The sequence below is a fragment of the Nomascus leucogenys genome, chromosome 3, assembly GCF_006542625.1.
Source record: "Nomascus leucogenys isolate Asia chromosome 3, Asia_NLE_v1, whole genome shotgun sequence".
NCBI classification, from domain to species: domain Eukaryota; kingdom Metazoa; phylum Chordata; class Mammalia; order Primates; family Hylobatidae; genus Nomascus; species Nomascus leucogenys.
The window spans coordinates 96,710,727-96,735,067 of record NC_044383.1 but is presented as its reverse complement, the minus strand read 5'-3'; the positions used below and the strand labels follow the sequence as shown (position 1 = coordinate 96,735,067).

General features: G+C 41.6%; 1 protein-coding gene across 2 annotated transcripts in view; it reads left to right on the top strand.

The window, feature by feature from the left end:
- METTL24 (methyltransferase like 24) overlaps positions 1–24,341 on the top strand; it is a 111,644-nt gene that overhangs the window by 30,933 nt on the left and 56,370 nt on the right. The window contains exons 2-3 of one of the 2 annotated variants that reach the window (XM_003255563.4): positions 5,805–5,903; positions 13,184–13,323. In XM_003255563.4, coding sequence (XP_003255611.2) covers positions 5,805–5,903; positions 13,184–13,323 — 239 coding nt within the window. Of the gene's footprint in view, positions 1–5,804; positions 5,904–13,183; positions 13,324–24,341 lie in introns of those variants that run through there. The other variant, XM_030809557.1, reaches the window with a different exon arrangement.

The window sequence follows — 24,341 nt, the reverse complement described above, 5'->3', positions numbered from 1 at the left end:
TTTTTGGCATTATCTTTTAGGAGTAAAATCTTGGAATTCAGCTTCATGTCTTGAGAGAATCACTTTCTTTTTTTCAAGAAACAAAACTTTATGCTGAGATCACAAATGATAAAAATATCCCAAAGCCTCATGGCTGTGCTTGTTGCAGTCTTTTTGAGTCAAATCCATTATCTCCATGCACTAAATGACTCAGTGATCACTTTTTACCCTTCGGGAAGTAGAATCTCAGATATCTGCAAAATAGCCACTAAATAACATGAACTAGTTGCGTATGGAATCTTCTGCTGTCCTTAATCTGAATTTTTGGAATTTTTCTCTAGTAATGAAAACATTTGCCTCTCATTAGAAGAAGCCTGCTCACTTTTCAATGCACATTTTCTGGACAAGTAGCCAGATAAGGCCTTTGCAAAACTGAAAGGAGGCTGCTTCCTTACCTTGGAAATTAGGACCATGCCTGCCCTGAGAAATGCTTTTCTGAGGTGGGGCAGACCCCTTTGTATGAATGCCCTGGTGGTTTAGAAATAGAGGGGGTCCCCACTCCTGCAGGAGCTCAGGAACAAAGCTGCTTCTCTGTGGAAACTCATTGTAATACCTCATTTGACATTTCAGCTCAGGCCTACTGGGGACAGACAAACAGACCAATCCAAAATGATGTTATTTCCAGCCACCTTTGCTTAAGCTGCTGCTTTACCTGTCTGAAGAGGAAGTACAGGTGGCAGGCAGGATTGGGAATCCACGTTCGCACCTCCTGGGAGCAATAGGGGTGGAGTTTTTATGGCCACTTGATATTTGAAGCATGTGGATGATAGGCATGTAATGTACCCTGGCATTTAGGGAATTGTTTGGAGTAAAATTACAATGATTAAAAAAAGCTTTTAAAAGGGGAAAGATGGTTTTTGTCCTTTTCTATTTAACCTGCCATTGATGTTCTAAGGTGCTCAGAGAATTCTCTTTGTGGAAATTTGGGAAGGACAAATGTTGATGTATACACTAGAGAATTAAGACAAATGATAATTGAAAGAGATGATAAAAGCTAGTGGTTTCCATGGGGAAATAATCACAAACTGCTGTCAGACTGATTCCAATAAGAGCATTGCTTTATGTGAAATGTTTTTTAAACAGCTCAACCAAAGCATTAAGCCAGAGCACTTCTGAGGGCATCTATTTGCGGTGTTTCTATTATATCCCCATCTGAGACTCCTCAACTTAACATTATTCACTGTTCCAGCTGCTGTGCTTAGCTTCTTTGTGGTCAACACTCAGTAGGAAGTGAAAAATATTAGGTCGCAAGAAGAATACTATTTGCGGACCCTTAAGATAATTCTATAGTTTCACCATATTGATTTACCATATGGATTCTAAATTATTGATCTGTGAAGTTACTTTTGTGTGTTAGCTCAGGTTAAATGCTACTACTGTGTTTAAGGTGTCTCTTTAATAAGCTGAAAAGAACTTTGATGTGCTTTTGGGCTTCTAGTCGTGGAGACTGCTTCCCACGCTCTGCCTTTGTATTTTCAGGCATTTATTTTGGAGTAATACTCAGGCGCTGCACCTTTTTGTGCCCCCAGTGTACCCTGTAGAGATCTCTGTCAGAGCCCCTATAGCCTTTATGGCATTTATTGGTTTACACAGCTGTGGCCTATATTAAATTGTAACACAGAGCCTGGCATGTGGCACAAATGCCCACTGAATGAATGAGTGACTCCTTGGTCAAGTCTCACTGCCTCTTTCCAAAGAATGCTGGAACAAGAAGCCTTCCATTTGCCCCTGCTGGCCCAACCTCCACCCTGCTCCACCCTGGGAGGCTGACCTGCAGGGACCAAGCACAGCCTCAGTCTTCCCTGTTTTCCCTTTGAGTTTGGCCAACAGAAGGCAGGAGATTGGTGGGTGGGGCAGACAGGGTGGAGTATGTAATAGGATTGGCTGTATTCCTGTACTACAGACTTCTCCATGTAGTTCCCTTTAGGCTTGTAAGGGCTCTCCGGTGTTACCAGACACAGGTATTGCATTATTTATTCCTTATTGGTTTCCTTAAGCCCTGCCCACACCTTTGTAAATAGTATTTTTGTTAAATTCTCTCAAATTAGACAGTTTGAATGAGCCCACTGGATCCTGCTGGGACCCTGACTGATTGCCCAAGTCACCCAGATGACAACATTGGTTATCATCTAGGTGTAATACCTTTCCTCACTCATCATAAGCATACGGCCAACACTCTTTTAACAAAAGACAGGTGAACAAGAGAAAAGCATAACAAATTTATTTAATCAAAGTTTTACATGACATGGAAGCCTTCAGAAATGAAGACCTAGAGATGCAGGGAAAATGATCTATTTTAATGCTTAGGTTCCATGAAGATGGACAGCTACATGGAAGTGTGATTGGACAAAAGGGTCTGATCTAATGGTAATAGACTGAGCGGGGAGCCCCAGCAAGGCCTGTCTGTTCAGCTTCCTCTTGGTCTCTCTTTGTAGCGTTTCTTCCTCCTGGGTATGGGGCAAGATCCCTCTGGAACAAAGGTATTCGGGCGAGAAGGGAGAGAGTGACCTTTGTAGATTTTATGGCTTGCTTTGGGGAAGACGGTCTCCAGTTTCTCTCAACTGCCTTGCAGAAGAGGAATTCTGGTTTCTAGAACTCACTTTGGGGAAGAAAGAGGAGTAAGAGACAGGAGGGCCACAGAAGATCAGAGAGAACTTGCCTTTGAGGCCCATCCAATGTCATTTTGAGACAGCCAAGTATAAAGGGGACCCCAGAGAAACTGACCAGCCTGCACACTGGGAGGAATGCACAATGGGCCAGAGCCCCCGGGAAGTTTGCACCGTTTGCATTGGGGAGGAGCCTGGCCTCTCCTCTTCTGGAGTGGAAACTGGGATTCAATCTGTGAGGCAGGAAGCCAGCTAGCAGAACTTTTGCTTTGCTGAGAGTCCCTGTTTCCCTTTTTTTCCTTTTTGCCCAGTAAATTCCATTTTTCTCACCCTTCAAGTTGTCTGTGAGCCCAGTCTCTCGTGGTCATCTGACAAAGACCCCATTTTACCTGAACTAAGGAGAAAGTCCTACAACACTTTAAAGTTCATACCATGCCAAAGCACAAGACTTTGGGGAATCATATTCTGAGCCCCAACAACATCATAGTCTGTCTCCCTTGCATTATTTCAGTAAACCCCCTCTTCTAGGCCAGCCTACCTCTGAATTAGAATCAGCTGGAGCAGGAGTCAGCAAACTACAGCTTGCAGGCCCAATCCAGCCTGCTGCCTGTTTGTGTAAATGGAGCTTTATTGGAAGACAGCCATAACCATTTGTTTACTTACTGTCTATGGCTGCTTTTGAGCTACAACAGGAGGCAAGGAGTTGCAACAGAAACTATGTGGCCTGCAAAGTCTAAAACATTGGCTATTTGACCCATTATAGAAAAGATTTGCCAACTCCTGATTTTGAGGAAAACCATGACATGTGAACTTCATCATTTTCATCCAGGGACTCCTGGGCCAGATGCTCGGGGCCCTTGTGAGTGGTCCATGACAGTGAAGTGGGAGGTTTTGAACCCCGGGCCTAGCTGAGTGCTCCTGGGACATGACGTTGCTGTGCTGGCTGCTGCAGCAACCTGGGAAGCACTCACTCTGTCAATGTGACCAAGCAGGACTGGAGGCATTTGTGTTTAAATGTGTTGATAATCTATAATTTCAGAATCGAATAATTTCCTAAAGAGAAGACTCTCCTGAATATTTTAGCATTTTACTATCGAAGTTATTTTGTACATATCTATCTCCCCCACCTGACCATGAGTGCCTCTTGGGAGAGCCTGGGTTTTAGTCATATCTGTATTTACCAGTGCCTAGCACAGAGTGGCTAAGGCTCAATAAATATTGTTTGACCAAATGGTAATCAACATCGAATTCAGAGAAGGAAAAAAGAAATGAGGGTGTGGGAGGCATTCACTGGGAAGATGTATGACTTAATGTTCTCCAGCTCTCTTACTAGAGTCTCTGCCTGCTCAGCCTGCACAGAACAAGAAGAGCTATAAGAAAAGGCTCTTCTTCCAGAAGGTGTCCCTCAGGGAAGACTGGCTACATGATTCGTGGGCCCAGTATAAAATGAAACACAGGGCCTCTTGTTCAAAAATTATTAAGAATTTTGACTGACTCTAGGCACACTGCCTGTGAGTTAGCCCTGCTCTGCAAGGAGCAGTAATAAAAAATAATAAAATTACTAAGAATTTCGAGACAGCATCAGCAGAGCATTAAACTGAGCATGGCCTCCTAAGACTGCACAGGTTGAATGCCCATACAGCTGGCCCTGCCCTGTGGGTTCCTGAAAAAAGAGGCAGCCTGCGGGAAACCAAGGAGGCCTCCCTCAATCTAGAGGGACTGCGTGGGGCTTAGCCCCCACAAGGGCAGTACAGGCTGTGGGGATGTGAGACTGTGGGCTCTACAGGGATTCTGCAATGGTGTGTGTCTAATAATGCCGAAACTGAATAACCCTTGATCACTTCCAAAGCGCTCGCATTGATCTCAGACCCCCACGTGAGAATATATTCCTCTTCCCCAAACCCAGATGGTCTGGCTTCACATAGACTAACCTTGTTCCCCACTACTTCCCTGTTTTCTATGTAACCCCGAGTCACCTAGGCCACCCCATCTAAGGGCAACAAACCACATTTGTACTAAAGCATCTTACGGCTGGCCTGTCTAGATGTTTCTTTTCTGGGTGCAGACAGTTCCCACCACAGTACCTGACTGGAGAACACTTGTGTATATGTGAATGATCCCTTTATCTTGCCCCCAGAACCCTCCCCTGCCTACTTCCTCACCATAAAAAGGGGTTTAGGGGTCCATTCTCACTACACTGCAGGAAACCTATGCTATGACACCCAAAGCCTTTCCTGGCACTAGACATTGACCCTGCCAGCTGCTGGAGCTCTCCCTTCCCCCAGCCCTTCCCCACCCTGCTTGAGCTCTCCCACCCCTGGGAATTGCAGCGAACCTCCTGGAGGTCTACCGGTGCTGACAACTACAGGTAGGGAGTTTTGAGCTCTAATAAGGATTTCCTGACTAGTGCCCCCTTTTTACTGGAGGGGCTCCCATTTTTGCTTCTTCCAGACCACTGCATTCCCCCCACCCTTCATCCACCCATCCTTGCTGCAAAAGGGGGCTGAGCGGGTCATCCTTAACCACTCTGTTCATGGGAGCACCTCGTAACCTCTGCTAACAGGTGGTGGCTGCCTCACAGTGTTAGAAAGCCACCCTCCCCAGCCCTGGTGATGACAGTTCTGGCGTCCTCGCTCTGCCTGTGCAGGGTCCCAGCAGCCAAGGGCCGTGGCCCCATCTCCCTGCACTGAGGAAGATAAATAAATTCCCAGAACAAAGACGAGCCCCCAGCATTATGGTGCTTTGTTTAGAGAGGCACATATTCTTGAAGCTCTAAGCTTTGGGAGGCTGTCGTTGATAAGGGAGTTTCTTTTCCCAGTGGAGCACAGCCTCATATAAAATAAGCTGCAGTTAAGGGAGAGCCCAGTGGGGTCAAGTGGAGTTTGCCTTTGATCATACATGCAGAGTCAGACAGTCCCGGGGCCTTTGCATTCTCCGGCTTAACCTGGGAGCTGGGCTGTCTCAGGCCTCATTTGTCTCCCTGTGACTGATGTGGCTTTAATGACAGCAACTCGCAAAGAGCCCCCTGCTGCCTGTGTGCACATGTGTGTGTTTTGCTGACAGCCAAAGCAGCCTTGCTTCCTCTCTGATACTGTGTCCTTCTCCTCCCACCCAGTTCCTCCTTCCTTACACACAACCTATGGTTTCTGTCTCTTGCAGGGTCCCCGGTGGCATATAGATCTCCAGCCTTGGGCAGGCTCTGCTCAGTCCCTGGATGAAGAAGCCTGGAGGTTCCTGAGATATATCAGCACCACCCAGGTTGTGTTTCAGGCTCAAACGAGTTAGAGAAGAATGTGAAAGATCCTGATTGCCTCTTTTGAAAGAGGGAGGTGGGGAGGTTCTCAGCGACTCCTGATGAGGACTTGATGGGGAAGTGTGTTCAGAGGCATTGTTGCTTAAACTCATCCACTCACTCGGAGGCAGATAAGATGCCTTCCATTTGCTAGGGCACGTTCCCTCCTCCAAGAATGTCACCAACCTGAAATGTTTAAATGATTCATCCCAAAGTATTTTAAAGATCCACTTTAGAAAATTGCTTTGGAAAACCATTTGAAATGACAGATTGGTCCCCGTGAGTAGGCAGTTGAGTATGTCACAAAACAAAACCATCATCTAGAGGTTCAAGCACCATTTTGTATTTGGAGGAACTTGCCTTTCCACTCTTCTATCACAGATGCTTGGCAGCCAGGGATGCGCTAGGCAAGAGAGTAGAGGAGGCTTTGCAGGCAGTGTGCTGAGGAGTTAATGAATCCAAAGGCTCTCTATCTCACAGCACTTTAAATCATTACTGAGCACAGGCTTTTATTAGTGACTTAACACATTGTGGCAGCTCCTGCCCAGCTCCAGGCTGAGCCAGTGCCCCGAGCAGGCAAAGAGACTGTCCATTAAAAAGAGTCTATGGCTCTTGACATGTTAATCAGGAGGTTCCATTCTCAAGTTGCCTGATCCCAGGGGGAAAGAGACAGAAAAGGAAATCAAGGCCCAAGGGAAATTTAGCCCTGAACTGAGAGGTGCTAGCAAATTAGGAGCTCAGACTGCCTGTGAGCTCACTCAGGAAGCTGCACAGTGGAGCTGGTGCTGCAGGGGTGATCCTGGATTTTTAGAATCTCCCTCAAGCCCGCTCTTGACATCCCTGTTCTCCTCCCCAGCCTCTTTGGCAGCAAAGCATTTTTCCTCTGTAGGAGAGAATATATTTCTAGATCTTTAGGAGGTTAGTTAGTTTAGGGGTAAAAGAAAGTCTCATTTATCATATAATGCAGTGAGACAATCGTAGGAATTTTAGTATTTGTCACCCAAACATGGACGTAAAAGCTTGTTGAATTAATCATGAGTGATGGGCTGTTGAATTAGTCCTTGTGCTTCTCGTGATTTTATCTTATTTTGCTGCTGCAAATTAATTTGATGGACTTAGGCAGATTTAATTAAAATACTGAAATTTTAGTTTTGTAGTTTGATTTTACATGAACGATAAGAATCTGGACCTCTTAACTGTGATTTTCAAAAGCCCTTAAAGGCTCCAGAAGAAAATAAGAGGTTTTAATTTTATGAATTGGATTTGAGAACTATGGGCTTCACTTGCCAAAATAAATTTATGTAACGCAAGCTACCAAATTCCATTCTATATGTATTTCATGTTAATGTTCCATAACTTATAAAAGGCATGTTTGCTTAGAAGAAGCTATTGAGGCATGAAATGGTCATTTTTAGATCTCTCTTGGATCTTTCCCAGAAACTATGGGCTGAGAGGAGAAAATTTTTTTTTCTTTTCTTTTTTTTTTTTTAGAGACAGAGTCTCCCTCTATTACCCAGGCTGGAGTGCAGTGGCACAATCTCAGCTCACCACAACCTCTGCCTCCCGGGTTCAGGTGGTTCTCCTGCCTCAGCCTCCCAAGTAGCTGGGATTACAGGAACCTGTCACCATGCCCGACTAATTTTTTGTATTTTTAGTAGAGACAGGGTTTCATCATGTTGGCCAGGCTGGTCTTGAACTCCTGATCTCAGGAGATCCACCCACCTCAGCCTCCCAAAGTGCTGGGATTACAGGTGTGAGCCACTGTGCCTGACCAAATTTTTTTTTTAAAGCATCCTCTGTAGTCTGATCTTGTAAACCTGGGTACTTCACTTTGCTTCTCTGGCTCTCCTTGTTCTGATCCTGAAATGGAAGAGATTGTATCAAAATTATTTCTAAGGTCTCTCCCAGTTCTGTGAGCTTGTACAGTGCACAGAGTAGTATAGAATGGTTATTAACCAAGTATTTTTGAGCGCCTACAAGGTGCCAGGAACTGTTCTGGGCCCTGAGGATATAGTCTCTGCCCTTAAGGATCTAACCAACTGGTTGTGAAGGTGGATAACTGGATGTATAATTATTATGCAGCTTGATGAGCAATAATAGAGAATTTGTTGTTGAAGCTCACTAGAAGGATTTTTGTCCTCCGGAAAGGATGATGTAAAATTCCGGACCTCACAATAGTTTTTAATGCGGGGCCATTTTAGCCAGATAAGGTTCTGTGCTTTCATGTACTTTTGGGTTACTAGAAGGCCAGCAGATGGGAGTCACCAGAGATGACACTAAATGGTTCTTAATCAGAATCTTTTACTAACCAATGCTCCCTCCCCCTCTGTATGTAATGCAAAGCTTTATGGTTGCTTTTGTGGCTTATGCCTCATTTAGAACTCATCTTGACAATGAAAGCCTACAAAATTGGCAGAATATTAGAGTCACTGTTACCCAAAAATTTTAGTTAGCAGAAGTGAGTCATAATGGGCAAGGAAAAAAATAAAAGCTCTGGTGGTACTAATGCAAATTCCACCCCCATCCTCTTATGCTGCTTTTTAACATTAAGAAATATACTTCCCTCAAATCTGTGCTTAAGCTTGTACAGCAAGGCCAGCATTTGGTATGTGCATCATTGATGTATTCATTCCTCAATCCAGAGGCTATTTGTTGAACACCTGCTTTATGGCTGGCACTGTGCCGGGCCTTGGGATATTAAGCCTCAATAAAACACCCCTCCACACTGGTAAATAGCTAGGGTGCAAGAGAGTTGGGTGTTCTCTAACAGGGGGCAGACAGATGGGTGGGGAAAGCTTCCTAGGCCGGGGGAGCCCGGGAGCAGAGGCATAGGGCATAGGACAGCATGGCATGAGACAGCGATGGGCGTGGCACCCCTAGGCTTGTGCGTTGTGGTCCTGGAGGCATGGTTGGGGCCATGCATTTTTAAATGAAATCCCAGGGGATATGGTGTTTGGGTAGAGTGCGCGGAACATCAAGTTCAGTTTAATTAGGTACTATTGTTTTTTTTTTTTCAATGTGAAAGACCATGATACACGACAGAGTTCTGCAGTCCATGGTACACTGTCTGCTGCTAACAAGAAATAGTTAAATCAAAAATACAGTGCTCTGTTCTAAGGGAAGTCTCCAGATTCAGCTTTTCATGGCAACCCCCAAACCATATGCCTCCAGGAAACATGCCTTGCAGTATAAAATTAATCTAGGCAACCGTGGCTGTTTTTAAAAAGAAAAAATAAAATATGTTTTAAAGCCTGTTTTTCTGTCTATCATCTATCTGTCTGTCTGTCTATCTATCTATCTATCTATCTATCCATCTATCTCTACCTCTCTACCTAGTTATCTACCTATCTATCAATTTGTAAGAATAACCTAAGAATAAGAACCCATGCTCTGGATATTCAGAGTATAACTTTACAACAATAGTATCTGTTGTATTTACTGCTACACACACACACACACACACACACACACAGGGATAAAAACAATAAGCATACAACTCTGCCTTCAAGTCTTTCAAAAATAGTGGTACTGTATAAACATACAGCATAGAGTTGATCGTTCTGTAAACACGCAGATCATCGAAGTGATTCTTAAGTTCCAAAATTTTAAGGGTTCCCTTTGCCAGATTCTACTTATGGGTTGGCAGAAATACCATTCAAGCTTTTGGGATACAAAAACAAATGAAAATAAATTAGATCCCTTTAAGTTAAATAATTAAAAAACACTTCACAAAATATTTTGTCCTTTGTCTAGGCCTAATTTGCTTTATTTGGCTAAAATTACAAGGGGAATTAAAGAGAGACAGAGAACACAATTAGTTGAGTTGGAACTTAGCTAGAAGTTACTGCCCTCATTTATTTTGCTTACAAGAGAGTTTATTGAAGCCCTGGCCATAAATCTTAACTAGAAAGTTTGAAAAATCAATAATTAATTTTTAGAAGCAGAAGTTTATGGAGGACTTTCAGTTGTTTACAAAAGCTAATGTCTATCAATGAGATGTTTAATAAATGGTTAAAATTGAATAATTCTTGTGTTTTATTTCTTTTCTTTTCTTTCTTTCTTTCTTTTTTTTTTTTTGAGGTGGAGTCTTGCTCTGTTGCCCAGGCTGAAGTGCAGTGGCACAATCTTGGCTCACTGCAGCCTCCGCCTCCCGGTTTCAAGCAATTCTCCTGCCTCAGCCTCCCTAGTAGCTGAGATTACAGGTGCACGCCAGTATGTCCGGCTAACTTTTGTATTTTTTTTAGTAAAGACAGGGTTTCACCATGCTGGCCAGGCTGGTCTCAAACTCCTGACCTTGTGTGATCCACCTGCCTTGGCCTCCCAAAGTGCTGGGATTACAAGCGTGAGCCACCACGCCCGGCCCTTGTGTTTTATTTCTGAGCTAAGAAAGGAAGAGAGGACGTTATCAGGGGGAGTGAATGAAAAAGAATGTCTCTTCAATAGAGATATATCTGTCCAAGATGAAATCTGTAGAATAAGAAGAAATGCTTAAAGTAGACAAAGTGTCATCTTTAATAAAATAAAACCCTAGTTCCTGACTTTAGCCAAGGAGGAGCAGCTGGACCTGAAAGCCCTCACTCCGGATCTTCAATGCCTACCTGACTTTTGGAGGCCTCTGGCTAACTGTCAATGCTAACCCCTTCAGCCCATTGTTAGGGGTGGGGGGTCAGAGGGGCTGATGTTTTCAGTTTAAAGCTCTGGCCCAAGTGTAGCCTGTTTTAATTTTCTGAGGCAGAGATGTGACTAGGCTGGAACCTTTCACTGGGGCTTTACAAAAGGCCTCCAGTAAACTCAAAAGGCCATCTGCATAAAAATCACCCGGGGGAGCTTATTAAAATGCATGTTCTCAGGTATCAGCCTCAAAGATTCTGAGTTTGTAGATCTGGAGGGAGGCCCAGGAATCTGCATTTTAAGTACCTCCCAGGTGATTCTGATGTAGGCTGACCGCATGTTTGTGGGAAAGGTTAGAGCTAGGTTTGGATGGCATTAGGAGGGAATGACGAGCAAGGACCTGCAAACATCACATCTTCATCTGTCATTATGGAGGTGTTTAGGGAGACATGTACACAAAGAACAAAAGCAAATGGGGATCATCATACCACTTTAATAAAAATATCCCAGGAGACTTCCCCGAAGCAGATGGCTCAGGCTTATAAGGACCAGGCATGCTTTGGGGGCACACACAGCTGCCCTGGACTAAATAGTTTCCCACTGGAGGTGGAGCTCAGGAAGGTGCCCGTGTTTAAGGCACAGTAATTTGTCCACTAGCAGAACAGGGTCCAATGAACACAATGAGTTCTGACTAACTAGATTAGCAACTTCTCTTCCCTTAGGTGAGTGGGTGGAGAATAGGAGGTGGGCAGGCAGAGACATAATTTTCGTTTGTCTGTGGGAGAATAGTAGGAGATGAATTATCAAATTAACATGTTGACGCACCCAGTTAATAAATGTATTCTGTAGCTGTTGCTTGAGAAAAGATTCAATTCCATTTTCTCTGATTATTTTGTCCTTTAAACAGTTGTTGGAGATAGAGAAGTAGAAAAATACTGGATTCAAGGAAAAGATATATAGGGGTTTCACTTTTTCAGCTTTCCTCTGAGATGTCCAAATCCTAGCAGAATTCTAACATTCACTGATAAATAGTGCAGGATGATTTTGCCAGGCCAGCCGGAGGGGATAGCAAGAGTAATGCAGATGCCATGTTAGTCGAATAGGCTCCACCTAATATGCTCTTCTTAGATTACAATTTTGGAAAATCAGTTAAAGGATTAGGCAAGCCTGGAATATCTTTTTTGTTTCTTTTCTTTCTTTTATTTTTTATTTTTTTATTTTTTTGAGACAGGGGCTGGTCTTGCTCTGTTGCCCAGGCTGGAGTGCAGAGGCACAATCATAGCTCACTGCAGCCTCAACCTTCCAGGCTCAATTAATCAACCCCCCTGAATAGCTGGGACTACAGGCACATGCCACCATGCTCAGCTAATGTTTGTATTTTTTGTAGAGATGAAGTTTTGCCATGTTGCCCAGACTGGTCTCGAGCTCCTGGGCTCAAGTGATCCTCCTGCCTCGGCCTCCCAAAGTGTTGGGATTATAGACATGAGCCACCATGCCCGGCCCTAGAATATCTTCTTAGGAAGAAAATTCCTTGCTGTTAATGTTTTCCAATGGATGAAAGCAATGAATCTCAAAACATTCTTTGCATCTGGAGCAGTCTGTTGTCTATGCTGTGACAGCAAAAGCTGCTGCATTCGTGGAGCATCATGATGACTATGAGAGTTTTAAGGGATTGGGGGAAAATACTGTTGCTCAGTAAGGTAAATATCTTGGCCACAGAACTTATTTTCCTTATTTTCTTTGGTTTCAACAGCCTCAGCTGTGCGAAATGTACTAGCCTCAAACACAAGTCAGAATCCCTTATGAAGTATATTTGCTTTGTATGCCATTGAAATTAGAGACTTGCTTCTGCTTGACTTACACACACATTCCCTTTGGTTTTCTTATCTAATTTTGATGGATGAGTTAAGAAAAGTGCTTCTGTTAGCTCAGGAAGAGCCTCCTGCCTGGAGCTGTTGCCCTTCTCCCCCAGGAGGAAGCGCATTAGAGCAGTGTATCACAAAGAACACTGCCTTATCAGCAGGGACTGCCTATTAATTTCACTTGACCCATGATCAGCTATTTACCTTGGATAACACCTGCCATCATTCTGGACCTTGGTGGCCCCACTTTATCTGCCTGAAATAAGGGATAGCTAATCTTGGGAGTATGCTTCTGAGATCTATGTCTATGATTGTGCCTCACATCTTATAGTAGGGACTCTAGGGGTAACGAAGACGTCTATGCATGGTGAGCATTGTTCTCTGTGTCTGGAGTGCCCTTGTTGGTCCAAGCCTCTCGGTTCATCCTCCAGGACTAGCACCCCTCTACAAAGCCTTCCTGACAACACCGCTCCTCCCACCTTTTGCTCCTGATTTGTTCTCTCCTGCACACCCTGTGCACATGGCTACAGCAGCTCTTAACTTCTCTCCAAACCTGCATATAGTCTCCATGAGATTACTTATTATCTGGCAATTGAAATTCCTCCAAACACTTTATAGCAGTCTTGTGGTTCCCTGGGGAGGGGAGTAGTTAGCAGTAGAGGAGATTATAACTTTCCTATTATGGTTTTCAGGGATGGGGAAGCAATAAGTCCCTACCTGCTATTTATCATCCAACATTTCAAATTATTCACATTGATTTCCAATCTTTACAGATTGCATGCAATCACATGAATACAGACAGCCTGGCTACTGACTCTAGTCCGACACACAAGCCCTGGTCAGTGTGTCTTGACGACAGGTTCAATTTAGCTCATCAAATCCGCAACAAGCAGTGCCGCCTCTACTCCTTAGGGTGAGTACATTTTTTTACAGCAGAAGAAAACACAAACACTGCTTCAGGCAGCTCAGACCTTTTCAGGAATACAAAGTTAGAAATGGTTGCAGTGTATAACAGGTGCCATGCTTTGCCTCCTGTCATCATTTCAGACTGATCTGTCTGTTGTGTAACTGGAGGCATGTACAGATCACCGAGGTCTCCTTGGTCAGAGGCGCTTTCCCTCCCATTCTGCTGATAGCAAGTTGGAAGCCCCCGTTCTCATCATGCGGATAATCCTCTTGGTGAAACCAGTGATTTCCAGCTAGACTAAGAGCATCCTTAGTATAAAGAGAGAAGAATATTACTGCACGCAGCAAAAAAAAAAAAAAAAAACTTAGATTTTTTTTTCTTGAAAGGGGATCTCACTCTGTTGCCCAGGCTGGAGTGCAGTGGCATGATCACGGCTCACTGCAACTCCTGCCTCTCAGGCTCCAATGATCCTCCCGCCGCAGCCTCCCAAGTAGCTGGGACCACAGGCATGCACCCACAACACCCGGCTAATTTTTTGTATTTTTGGTAGAGACAGGGTTTTGCCATGTTGCCCAGGTTGGTCTTGAACTCCTGAGCTCAAGCAATCCACCTGCCTCGGCCTTCCAAAGTGCTGGGATTACAGGTGTGAGCCACTGCACCCAGCCATATGTCAGAAATTTTATGTACAGTTATGATGTATAACCCAAAACAAATAATGGCTATTGTTAGATTTGTATGTTTTATACCAGTGATAAATCTATATCTAGTTACATTTTTAAAAAGGAAAAAAGGGAACTCTTATAAAAAGCTATGTCATTTTGTCAAAACTGTTTGAGAAAAATTGATATCCAGTTATTCAGGTTGAAAATGACCTAGATGTACAAATGGATTAAGTGAGCTTTTTTGTAAAAGGATGGCTACAAAGTAATGGGACTATTTCACCAAATATACCAGTACTTACATAAAAACAGTTCTGAACTTACAAATGATACATGGCTTAAAAAAAAGAAGACAGGAGGAAATTATTTTTGTTTGGAACATCCTGTTCGATAGACTCTTTGTAAGGGCAATGTAGATTCTCAGGCTAGACCACTGAACTCTTTTTACAAACAGCTCTGGGGACCCTAATGTGACATTGATCGTTTCCACGTCACATGCTTCCTCCTCACCTTTAGGTTTCATCACCTCTAGAGTCTACATTCAGGCCCAGGTACGACAACCACCAGCCAGAATCCTAGGTGGTCAGGGTTAGGGGCAGACATCTGGGTGATGTGGAGACCTACCCAAAGATTTCAATGTAGAGAAGATCATCATCACTGTCAAACTATAACAAACAAGAATTACCAGTCATTGTGGATTTTATTCTTTAAAAAAACAAAATAAGAGTTTAAAGACAGGAAACATTCTCATGTGGGTTAAATGAAGAGCAATGGTATATATTGGTGGAGCTTGGCACATACTAGGCACACAATACATACTTGCCATGTAGAAGATCGCTTGAGAGGAGAGACTAAGGAGGGAAGCTGGTTACGCTGTGATGAAAGTGCGGAAGCTGTGGATTAGAAGATGAGATGCTCAGCCAGTTGATTAGAACAGAGCTCTCTTTCTGGAAGCCCACCAGCTATGCTTCAAGATTGGAGGGAGGATGGGAAGTTGTGAGAGCAGAATTTATTTTATGTCACATTAAAAATGTCTGAAAGTGGGTCATAAAAAATTGCATAGTACCACGTGCAAGTTGGTCCTATTTTCTTGCTCCAAATTGCCTCTATATTTTACTTAATATTTTACACCCTGGGATAATTTCATTTAAAGGATATAACTGAGTAAAATAAAACTTAAAAAGGTGTTTCGGGGGAAAGTTTCTAAATTCCTTTTTGCTTTCCTTATACCTCAGAGCTGTTGGTTAAGATAGCTCTGCAGTAAGAGTTCAGATTATTACATGTAAAAAGGTAGTTTCCCATTTTAAAATATTTTTATTGACACATAATATTTGTACAAATTAATGGGGTACATGTGATATTTTGTTACATGCGTAGTAATCAAGTCAGGGCATTTAGAGTATCCATCACCTCGAGCATTGATCATGTCTGCGTTGGGAGCATTTCCAGTCCTCTCTTCTAGCTATTTTGAAATATAAAATTATGGTTGTTAACTGTAGTCACCCTACTCTGCTTTCGAATATTAGAACTTATTCCTTCTGAGGGAGGAAAATAGGCTCTGGAGGCAGGGAACATAAGGCCAATTCACACTTCAGCTATGACAGGGAAAATCCTCTCCATAGGGCATATGCCCAGTAAATGACTTTGTAACTTTACTTCATCCTCTTCATTTACATAGGGTGTACACCAAGTAACCAATGTAAACCTCTAGAGGGAATTTAAACCCTCAAAAAATTCTGTAACAGGGCACCTGAACCCCTGTGCTCTGGCCTGTTCCCACACTGTGGAGTGTACTTTCATTTTCAAAAAATCTCTGCTTTTGTTGCTTCATTCTTTCCTTGCTTTGTGCATTTTGTCCAATTCTTTGTTAAAGATGCCAAGAACCTGGACACCCCTGCACCGGTAACACTTTTATCTAACTGTATGTTTGTACCCGTTATACAACCTCTCTTCACTTCCCCTCAAACACCCTTCCCAGCCTCTGATAACCATCATTCTACTCTCTCCACCTCCATGAGATCAACTTTTTAGCTCCAGCATATGAGTGAGAAGATGCAATATTTGTCTTCCTGTGTTTGATTTGTTTCATTTAACATACTGACCTCCAGTTCCAAACATGTTGCTGCAAATGACAGGATTTTATTCTTTTTTATGGCCAAATAGTATTCCATTGTGCATATACGCCACATTTTCTTTATCTATTTATCACTAATGGACACTTAGCTTGACTCCGTATCTTTGTTATTGTGAATAGTGCTGCAATAAACATGGGGGTGCAGGCATCCCTTTGATATACTGCTTTCCCTTCCTTTGGATATATACCCCGAGGTAGGATTGCTGAATTTTATGGTAGTCCTATTTTTAGTCTTTTGAGAAATCTCCATACTGTTTTCCATAATGGCTATACTAATTTACATCCCCATAACCAGTGTGTAAAAGTTCTCTTTTCTCCAAATCCTTGCCAGTGTCTGTTATTTTTTGTCTTTTTAATAATAGCCATTCTAACTGGGATAAGATAAGATCTCATTTTAGTTTTGATGTACATTTTCCTGATGATTAGTGAGGCTGAGCCGTTTTTCATATATTTATTCAAAAGAAAAATAGATAAATGGGACTGTATTAAACCAAAAAGCTTCTGCACAGCAAAAGAAACAATCAACAGAGTGAAGAGACAACCTGTTGAATGGGAGAAAATATTTGCAAACTATTTATCCATCAAGTGACTAATATCCAGAATATACAAGGAACTCAACTCAATTGCAAAACAAAAAAATAATTCCATGAAAAAGTGGGCAAAGGACAGGAATAGACATCTCTCAGAAGAAGTTTCTTATTTTCATTTAAATGTTTACCATTGAAAATTAACTTTGGAGCCGGGTGCAGTGGCTCATGCCTGTAATCCCAGCACTTTTTGAGGCCGAGACGGGCAGATCACTTGAAGTCAAGAGTTCGAGACCAGCCTGGCCAACATGGTGAAACTCTGTTTCTACTAAAAATACAAAATTAGCCGGGCATGGTGGTGCACGCCTCTTGTTCCAGCTACTCAGGAGGCTGAGGCTGGAGAATCACTTGAACCCAGGAGGCAGAGGGTGCAGTGAGCCGAGATTGTGCCACTGCACTCCAGCCTGGGTGACAGAGCAAGACTCTGTCTCAAAAAAAAAAAAAAAAAAAAAAAAAAAAAAAGAAAAGAAAAAAAAGAAAAGAAAAGAAAATCAGCTTTGTAAAGAGCATCTGAATTCCACTGGGAAAAGCAATGAATAGATTACAAGGGCCAATATTTGACTAAAAACATGAAAGCACTTAATTGAAAACTGAAACTAAAGAAAATATTTCTGATGCCTAAAAAAAGATGCTTTGGGTTGTGGGTAATTATGTTGATTGCACTTACTAAGGCTCCAGGACCCAGACAAGTATGCCCCTGTTCAGGTGAATTGCTTGCCTGGGGCACAAGTGGATAGCTGGCTGACAACATCTCAACTGATACTGAGGGAAGAGTGAGACCCAAACCAGAATTGGTGGTCCTGAAATTAGGAGTGAGATCAGGGAAGATGGCCCCGGGTTCCCAGCACCAGGGAGTGTCAGAACAGTTTTGAGCTAGGTGGGGAGGGCAGGTAATAAGTGAATTGTGTGGCCCTCCATACAGGCAGTACGTGCTCCTTGTCCCAGGGCCACAGCAGCAACAAGACCATGCCACTGCTATACCCAGTAATTCCCAGGCAAACCGAAGACAATGGATGCAGCTGCAGCTGGGAGTAACTTCCTGGCAGGAGGGAAAGGAGGGCTCCAAGGACACAGGGAGTCAGAAGACAGGCCCCACCTTCTAATCTGTCTCATCTCTTTTCCTCCACCCCTAAGAACTGAAGCAGATATCACCTCCATCTTCTCTTTGATGGCTGAAGTTTATTTGCTTAGGAGTCAAAGCTTTTTATTCCACAGTTAATGGAAAAGGCATTTGTCTGTGAGTGTGCACTCTGTGTCATGTTCAGTTGAAAATGAAAATTAGATCCTTTTCAGTTCTGAAATGAGGTAGACTAGCCCAATTAAGATAGGGGAAGGCACTGAAAAGAAAGATACATATTATGGAGAAAGGGATAGAGAAGAGAAAAAAGGAGAGGCTGGGGGTTCAGATGACAATATCATCTGCATAATAACTTCAGACAGGGCCTGGCCTGCAAGTCTTCTCATGTCTGGAGTGGGGAAGGGTGATGGTGGGGCAGTGGAGGGGAGGGTGGGGATGAGAGTGGTAGATAAAGTGAAAGGGGAAAATCACTTTTCTCCTTTTTATGCCGAAGATTGTATTTTAGGGGTAGGCATGGGCATGAGAGGAAAGATTTGAAAAGGACTAATACATAGGTACATATTTTTTGTCTCTTTTTTAGTTCTGTAGTAGGTTGTGCCTTTTAGTTTCAAGACATAAATTCTCAGTCTAAGATAGTAGATGATTTCATAAGTGACACATGGTTAGATAGCAAGAGCCCATATTTTATACAGAAAATCTGGGACCTTTGGTTACCATGAGCATTTCCAAAAGAATGAAAGAGCCAAATATTTTCATCTTATAATAGTTTAACACAGCAGGAAGAGTGTTTGTCTAGTGTATGTGAAAACCACGGACCTCAAGCTTCCTTTTTGGGCATTTTTCACCAAATTACCCTTTCCATGAAAATTTAAAACCATAGATGTACTGTACATCTATTTATGTAATATGTGCATATCTGGGCTTCATACATAAAAAGAGGAAAAGGTTTTTGTTTTTATTTTGCCCCTAAGAATACATTTTACCCCTTTGGGAGTGGTATCATTTGATAAGGTTTGGCTGTGTCCCCACACAAATCTCATCTTGTAGCTCCTATAATTCCCACATATTGTGGCAGGGACCTGGTTTGAGATAATTGAATCATGGGCACAGGTCTTTCCCATGCTGTTCTCGTGGCAGTGAATAAGAGATCTGATGGTTTTAAATACAGGAGTTTCCCTGCACAACCTTTTTTTGCCTGCCGCCATCCATGTAAGACATGACTTGCTCCTCCTTGCCTTCTGCCATGATTCTGAGGCCTCCCCAGACACGTGCAACTGTGATACAATTAAACCTCTTTCTTTTATAAATTGCCCAGTCTTGGGTATGTCTTTATCAGCAGCATGAAAACAAACTAATGCATCGTCCCTGTTGAGGATATGTTTTAGATGAAATGTGGCATTGTGTGTAAGGTTATTTAGTAAAAAATAACAATTATAAAGTGTTTTTACCCACTAGTGTGTCATTTATGCTTTAGGAAGCCTATTTCTCCCCCTCTAATAGTTGGCAGCTTGAAGATCTAGATAGTTATTTGGCCAGATTCTGTGGTTCCTGCTAGGATGAAGAATGGAGGACTGAAATTCCTAGGGAAAACACTAATTGTCTTACCTCTTCTAACCCTCTGCCTTCAATGGGAGGGTTAAAAACTTTCCCTGTCTTTGCTCTGAGTTCATTTTATTTGTTTCTTTTACCTTTTAAAAAATGCTTGTTAAGATATATTTCACATGCCATACAATTCATCCACTTAAAATATACAGTTCTATGGCTCTTTTAGTCACTATAGTCAATTTTAGAACATTTTCATTACCCCAAAAAAGAAGCCTCTGTACCCAGTGGCAGTCACTCTCAATTTCCCTCCAACCCTCTTCCCTCCATCCTCAGTCCCCCATCCTTAGGCAATCACTATTCTACTTTCTGTTTGTGTAGATTCACCCATTCTGGACATTTCACATAAATAAAAGCATATAATATGTGGTGTTTTGTGACTGGCTTCTTTCACTTAGCATAATATTTTCAAGGTTCAGCCACATTGCAGCATGTATCAGTACTTCATCCCCTTTTATGGCTGAATAATATTCCATTGTATGAATTTTGGTATGGTTATATCACATTTTATTTATTCATTCATTGGTTGATAGACATTTGGGTTGTTTCCACTTTTTGGTGTTTATGAATAATGTTGCTATGAACATTCCTGTACAAGTTTTTATGTGGACATATGTTTTCATTTCTCTTGGCTATATACCATTTTGCATTCCCACCAGTAATCTATGAGGTTTCCAATTTCTCCATATCCTTGCCTACACTTATTATTGTTGATCATTCTCATTATAGCCATCTTAGCGGATGTGAAGTGGTATCTCACTGTGGTTTTTATTTGCATTTCCCTACTGACTAATGATCTTGAGCATCTTTTCATGTGCTTATGTTCTGAGTTTTTTGTTCACGGAGAACATCAAAGCCCACTCACTTTAATACTTTCAGGAATATTTTTAAAAGAATAATCAAGGGCCTGAAACAGTGCCACAACCCACCCCTTCTGCCCTTCAGCAGTGTTAAAGGGCATGGGACTGCAGTACCACTTGCAGCTTGTCCAAAGAGTACCTTTATACAATTTGGGAAAGGGCACCCCTCCCTCAAGAACTTTTACTACTAGAAAATCATTTCTTATGGTGATTATGATGGGAATGACATCTCCCAGAGTTGTTCAGTGCACAGTCCACACAACTGCCTGCAGGGATCCTAGTTGTTTTTCTCTAAGACATCAGAGAAAGAGGATCAAGATGGCTCCACTATTATTCTATCGCCTTTGAAAATTTAGCCCTATAAATCTCCCCCTTCCTATTTCTTCAACAGCTCTCAGATTTAATGGTCCTTCTATGTTGAAAAGTTTGCAGTTACTTCTAACCCCAGCATTAATATGTGCAGAACAATATTGTCAGGATGAATTACATAATTTTGTTTCTTCCTGATAGAGAGGGAGAGGTTGCAGTCTTAATTCAAAGGTATATAGCTTTGAATATACATGTTAACTGCTTAATTATTTCAGAAATGGGTTGTAGCAGGAATTACTCATTGTCCCTCAATATTTATTAGCCCCTTCTTTTTTGGTAACAGAACTCCTGAGATTAGCAGGGCGCATGGCCACCTTTCTGATGGCTGTATTTCCTAGCCTTCCATGTAGCTGTAAATGGTCATATGAATAGCTTTAAGCAGTGAGCTGCAAATGAAAGTGATGTGTGCAACTTCTAGGCCACTTCCCCAAGAAGACAGGATGAGACTATCACTTCCCCTTTTACCTTTCCCCCTTTTACCTTTCCTCATGGCCAAGATACAGACAGGTTGGCAAAAAAACGGACTAGTGGTCTTAGACCTTGAGATGGAAGCCATATGATCTATACTTCTTGCTTCATTAAATAAACATTAAATAAAATATTTCTGTCAAGCAAAATTTTCTATAATGTATTCTCCTTCTAGTTAAATAACAGCAGAACATGATTTCCTTATAGACTAAATACATTTTTGCCATAAATAATGGTTGTCTTTTTATTATAATTATTTGTTCAAAAATCTTTCTTCATTACTACTTTGTGAACCTCTTCAGATCAAGGACCATGCTTAATTTATCCATTTGTCCCTGGTGTCCAGTGTAGTGCCTTGCACATGTAAAATGCTCTATAAATATTTGTTTATGAACATGAATAAGTCAGTGAAATATAGCTCACCACAGGCAACATTTGGATACTGAATATTGTACTGTGTGTTCTGAGAATTCCAGACCCTGCCTCATAGTTTTATTTCACTTAGGGCAGCATTTTTTAGGTCTGTAATCATTCATCAATTCAGCACTGGGGATTTAGAAATGAGCAAGATTGACATAGCCCTTTTCCTCATGGAGCGTTACTGTCTGGTAACTGATAGTTCCCTAGACCTGAGATCACAGATATTCCTTCCATGATCCTGTGTCTTGTGCTCATCAGCAATGAGGTGGTGTATAGAGAGCACGTGCTCTGGACATACCTGGATTGGATTTGACTCCTGGTTTACCGCTTTGGGTTTGTAACACCTGTGCATATTACATTTACTCCTCCTCTTGCTTTTTACATGACCACAAACTTGACCAATTTCAGCTACACTTGAAGAAGTGTGATTTCAAATAAATGAAAGTAAGAATTTTATATATCAATTAAATGAATATAGTTTATTACATTCCAACGTGGTACATGTTTATATATTGATTATGGTAAAAGTATAACATAAATTAATCCAAAAAATTACAAATTACAAATAGTTTTATGTTATCTAATGTATTATATAAAAGTTTCCCACTATTTAATGACTAACTTATGTGTGTATGTGTGTGCTTATGATATTTATAATACAGAAACACTTGTATATATGTAGAAAATTTCTGGAAAGAGTAATAAAAAACTGCTAAACATGATCATCTCTGGAAATTAATGGCTAAAATTTCTAGTGGTAAAAAACTCTTTTCTTTTTTTTAGTTTTATTTTATTTAAATAATATTTATTTATTTTATTATACTTTAAGTTCTGGGACACATGTGCAGAACATGCAGGTTTGTTACACAGGTATACATGTGTGATGGTGGTTTGCTGCACCCATCAACCCTGTCATCTACATTAGGTATTTCTCCTAAAGCTATCCCTCCCCTTGTCCCCCACCCCCTAACAGGCCCTGTTGTGTGATGTTTCCCTCTCTGTGCCCATATGTTCTCGTTGTTCAGCTCCCACTTATGAGTGAGAACATGTGGTGTTTGGTTTTCTGTTCCTGTGTTAGTTTGCTGAGAATGATGGTTTCCAGCTTCATCCATGTCCCCGCAAAGGAAATGAACTCATCCTTTTTTATGGCTGCATAGTATTCCGTATTGGATATGTGCCACATTTTCTTTATCCAGTCTAACATTGTGGGCATTTGGGTTGGTTCCAAGTCTTTGCTATTGTGAATAGTGCTGCAATAAACATATGTGTGCATGTGTCTTTATAGTAGAATGATTTATAATCCTTTGGGTATCTACCCAGAAATGGGATTGCTGGGTCAAATGGTATTTCTAGTTCTAGATCCTTGAGGAATTGCCACACTGTCTTCCACAATGGTCGAACTAATTTACACTCCCACCAATAGTGTAAAAGCGTTCCTATTTCTCCACATCCTCTCCAGCATCTGTTGTTTCCTGACTTTTAAATGATCACCATTCTAACTGGCATGAGATGGCCTCTCATTGTGGTTTTGATTTGCATTTCTCTGATGACCAGTGATGATGAGATTTTTTTCATGTTTGTTGGCCACATAAATGTCTTCTTTTGAAAAGCATCTGTTCATATTCTTTGCCCAATATTTGATGGAATTGTTTTTTTCTTGTAAATTTGTTTAAGTTCCTTGTAGATTCTAGATATTAGCCCTTTGTCAGATGGATAGACTGCAAAATTTTTTTCCCATTCTGTAGGTTGCCTGTTCACTCTGATGATACTTTCTTTTGCTGTGCAGAAGCTCTTTAATTTAATTCGATCCTATTTGTCAATTTTGGCTTTTGTTGCCATTGCTTTTGGTGTTTTAGTCATGAAGTCTTTGCCCATGCCTATGTCCTGAATGGTATTACCTAGGTTTTCTTCTAGGGTTTTTATGGTTTTAGGTCTTACATTTAAATCTTTAATCCATCTTGAGTTAATTTTAATTAATGCTTCCTTTAGGAGCTCTTGTAAGGCAGGCCTGGTGGAGACAAAATACCTCAGCATTTCCTTGCCTGTAAAGGATTTTATTCTCCTTCACTTATGAAGCTTAGTTTGGCTGAACATGAAATTCTGGGTTAAAATTATTTTCTTTAAAAATGTTGAATATTGGCCCCCACTCTCTTCTAGCTTGTAGGGTTTCTGCAGAGAGAGATCTGCTGTTAATCTGATGGGCTTCCCTTTGTGGGTAACCTGACCTTTCTCTCTGGCTGCCCTTAACATTTTTTTCTTTTGTTTCAACCTTGGTGAATCTGATGATTATGTGTCTTGGTGTTGCTCTTCTCAAAGAGTATGTTTGTGGTGTTCTCTGTATTTTCTGAATTTGAATGTTAGCCTGTCTTGCTATGTTGGGGAAGTTCTCCTGGATAATATCCTGAAGTGTGTTCCATTCTCCCCATCACTTTCAGGTACACCAATCAAATGTAGGTCTGGTCTTTTCACATAGTCCCATATTTCTTGGAGGCTTTGTTCGTTCCTTTTCATTCTTTTTTCTCTAATCTTATCTTCACATTTTATTTCATTAAGTCGATCTTCAATCTCTGATATCCTTTCTTCCACTTGATTGATTTGGCTATTGATATTTGTGTATGGTTCATGAAGTTCTCATGCTGTGTTTTTCAGCTCCATTAGGTCAGTCATGTTATTCTCTAAACTAGTTATTTTAGTTAGCAATTCTTCTAACCTTTTATCAAGGTTTTTAGCTTCCTTGCATTGAGTTAGAACATGCTCCTTTAGCTCAGAGGAGTTTGTTATTACCCACCTTCTGAAGCCTACTTCTGTCAATTTGTCAAATTCATTCTCTATCCAGTTTTGTTCCCT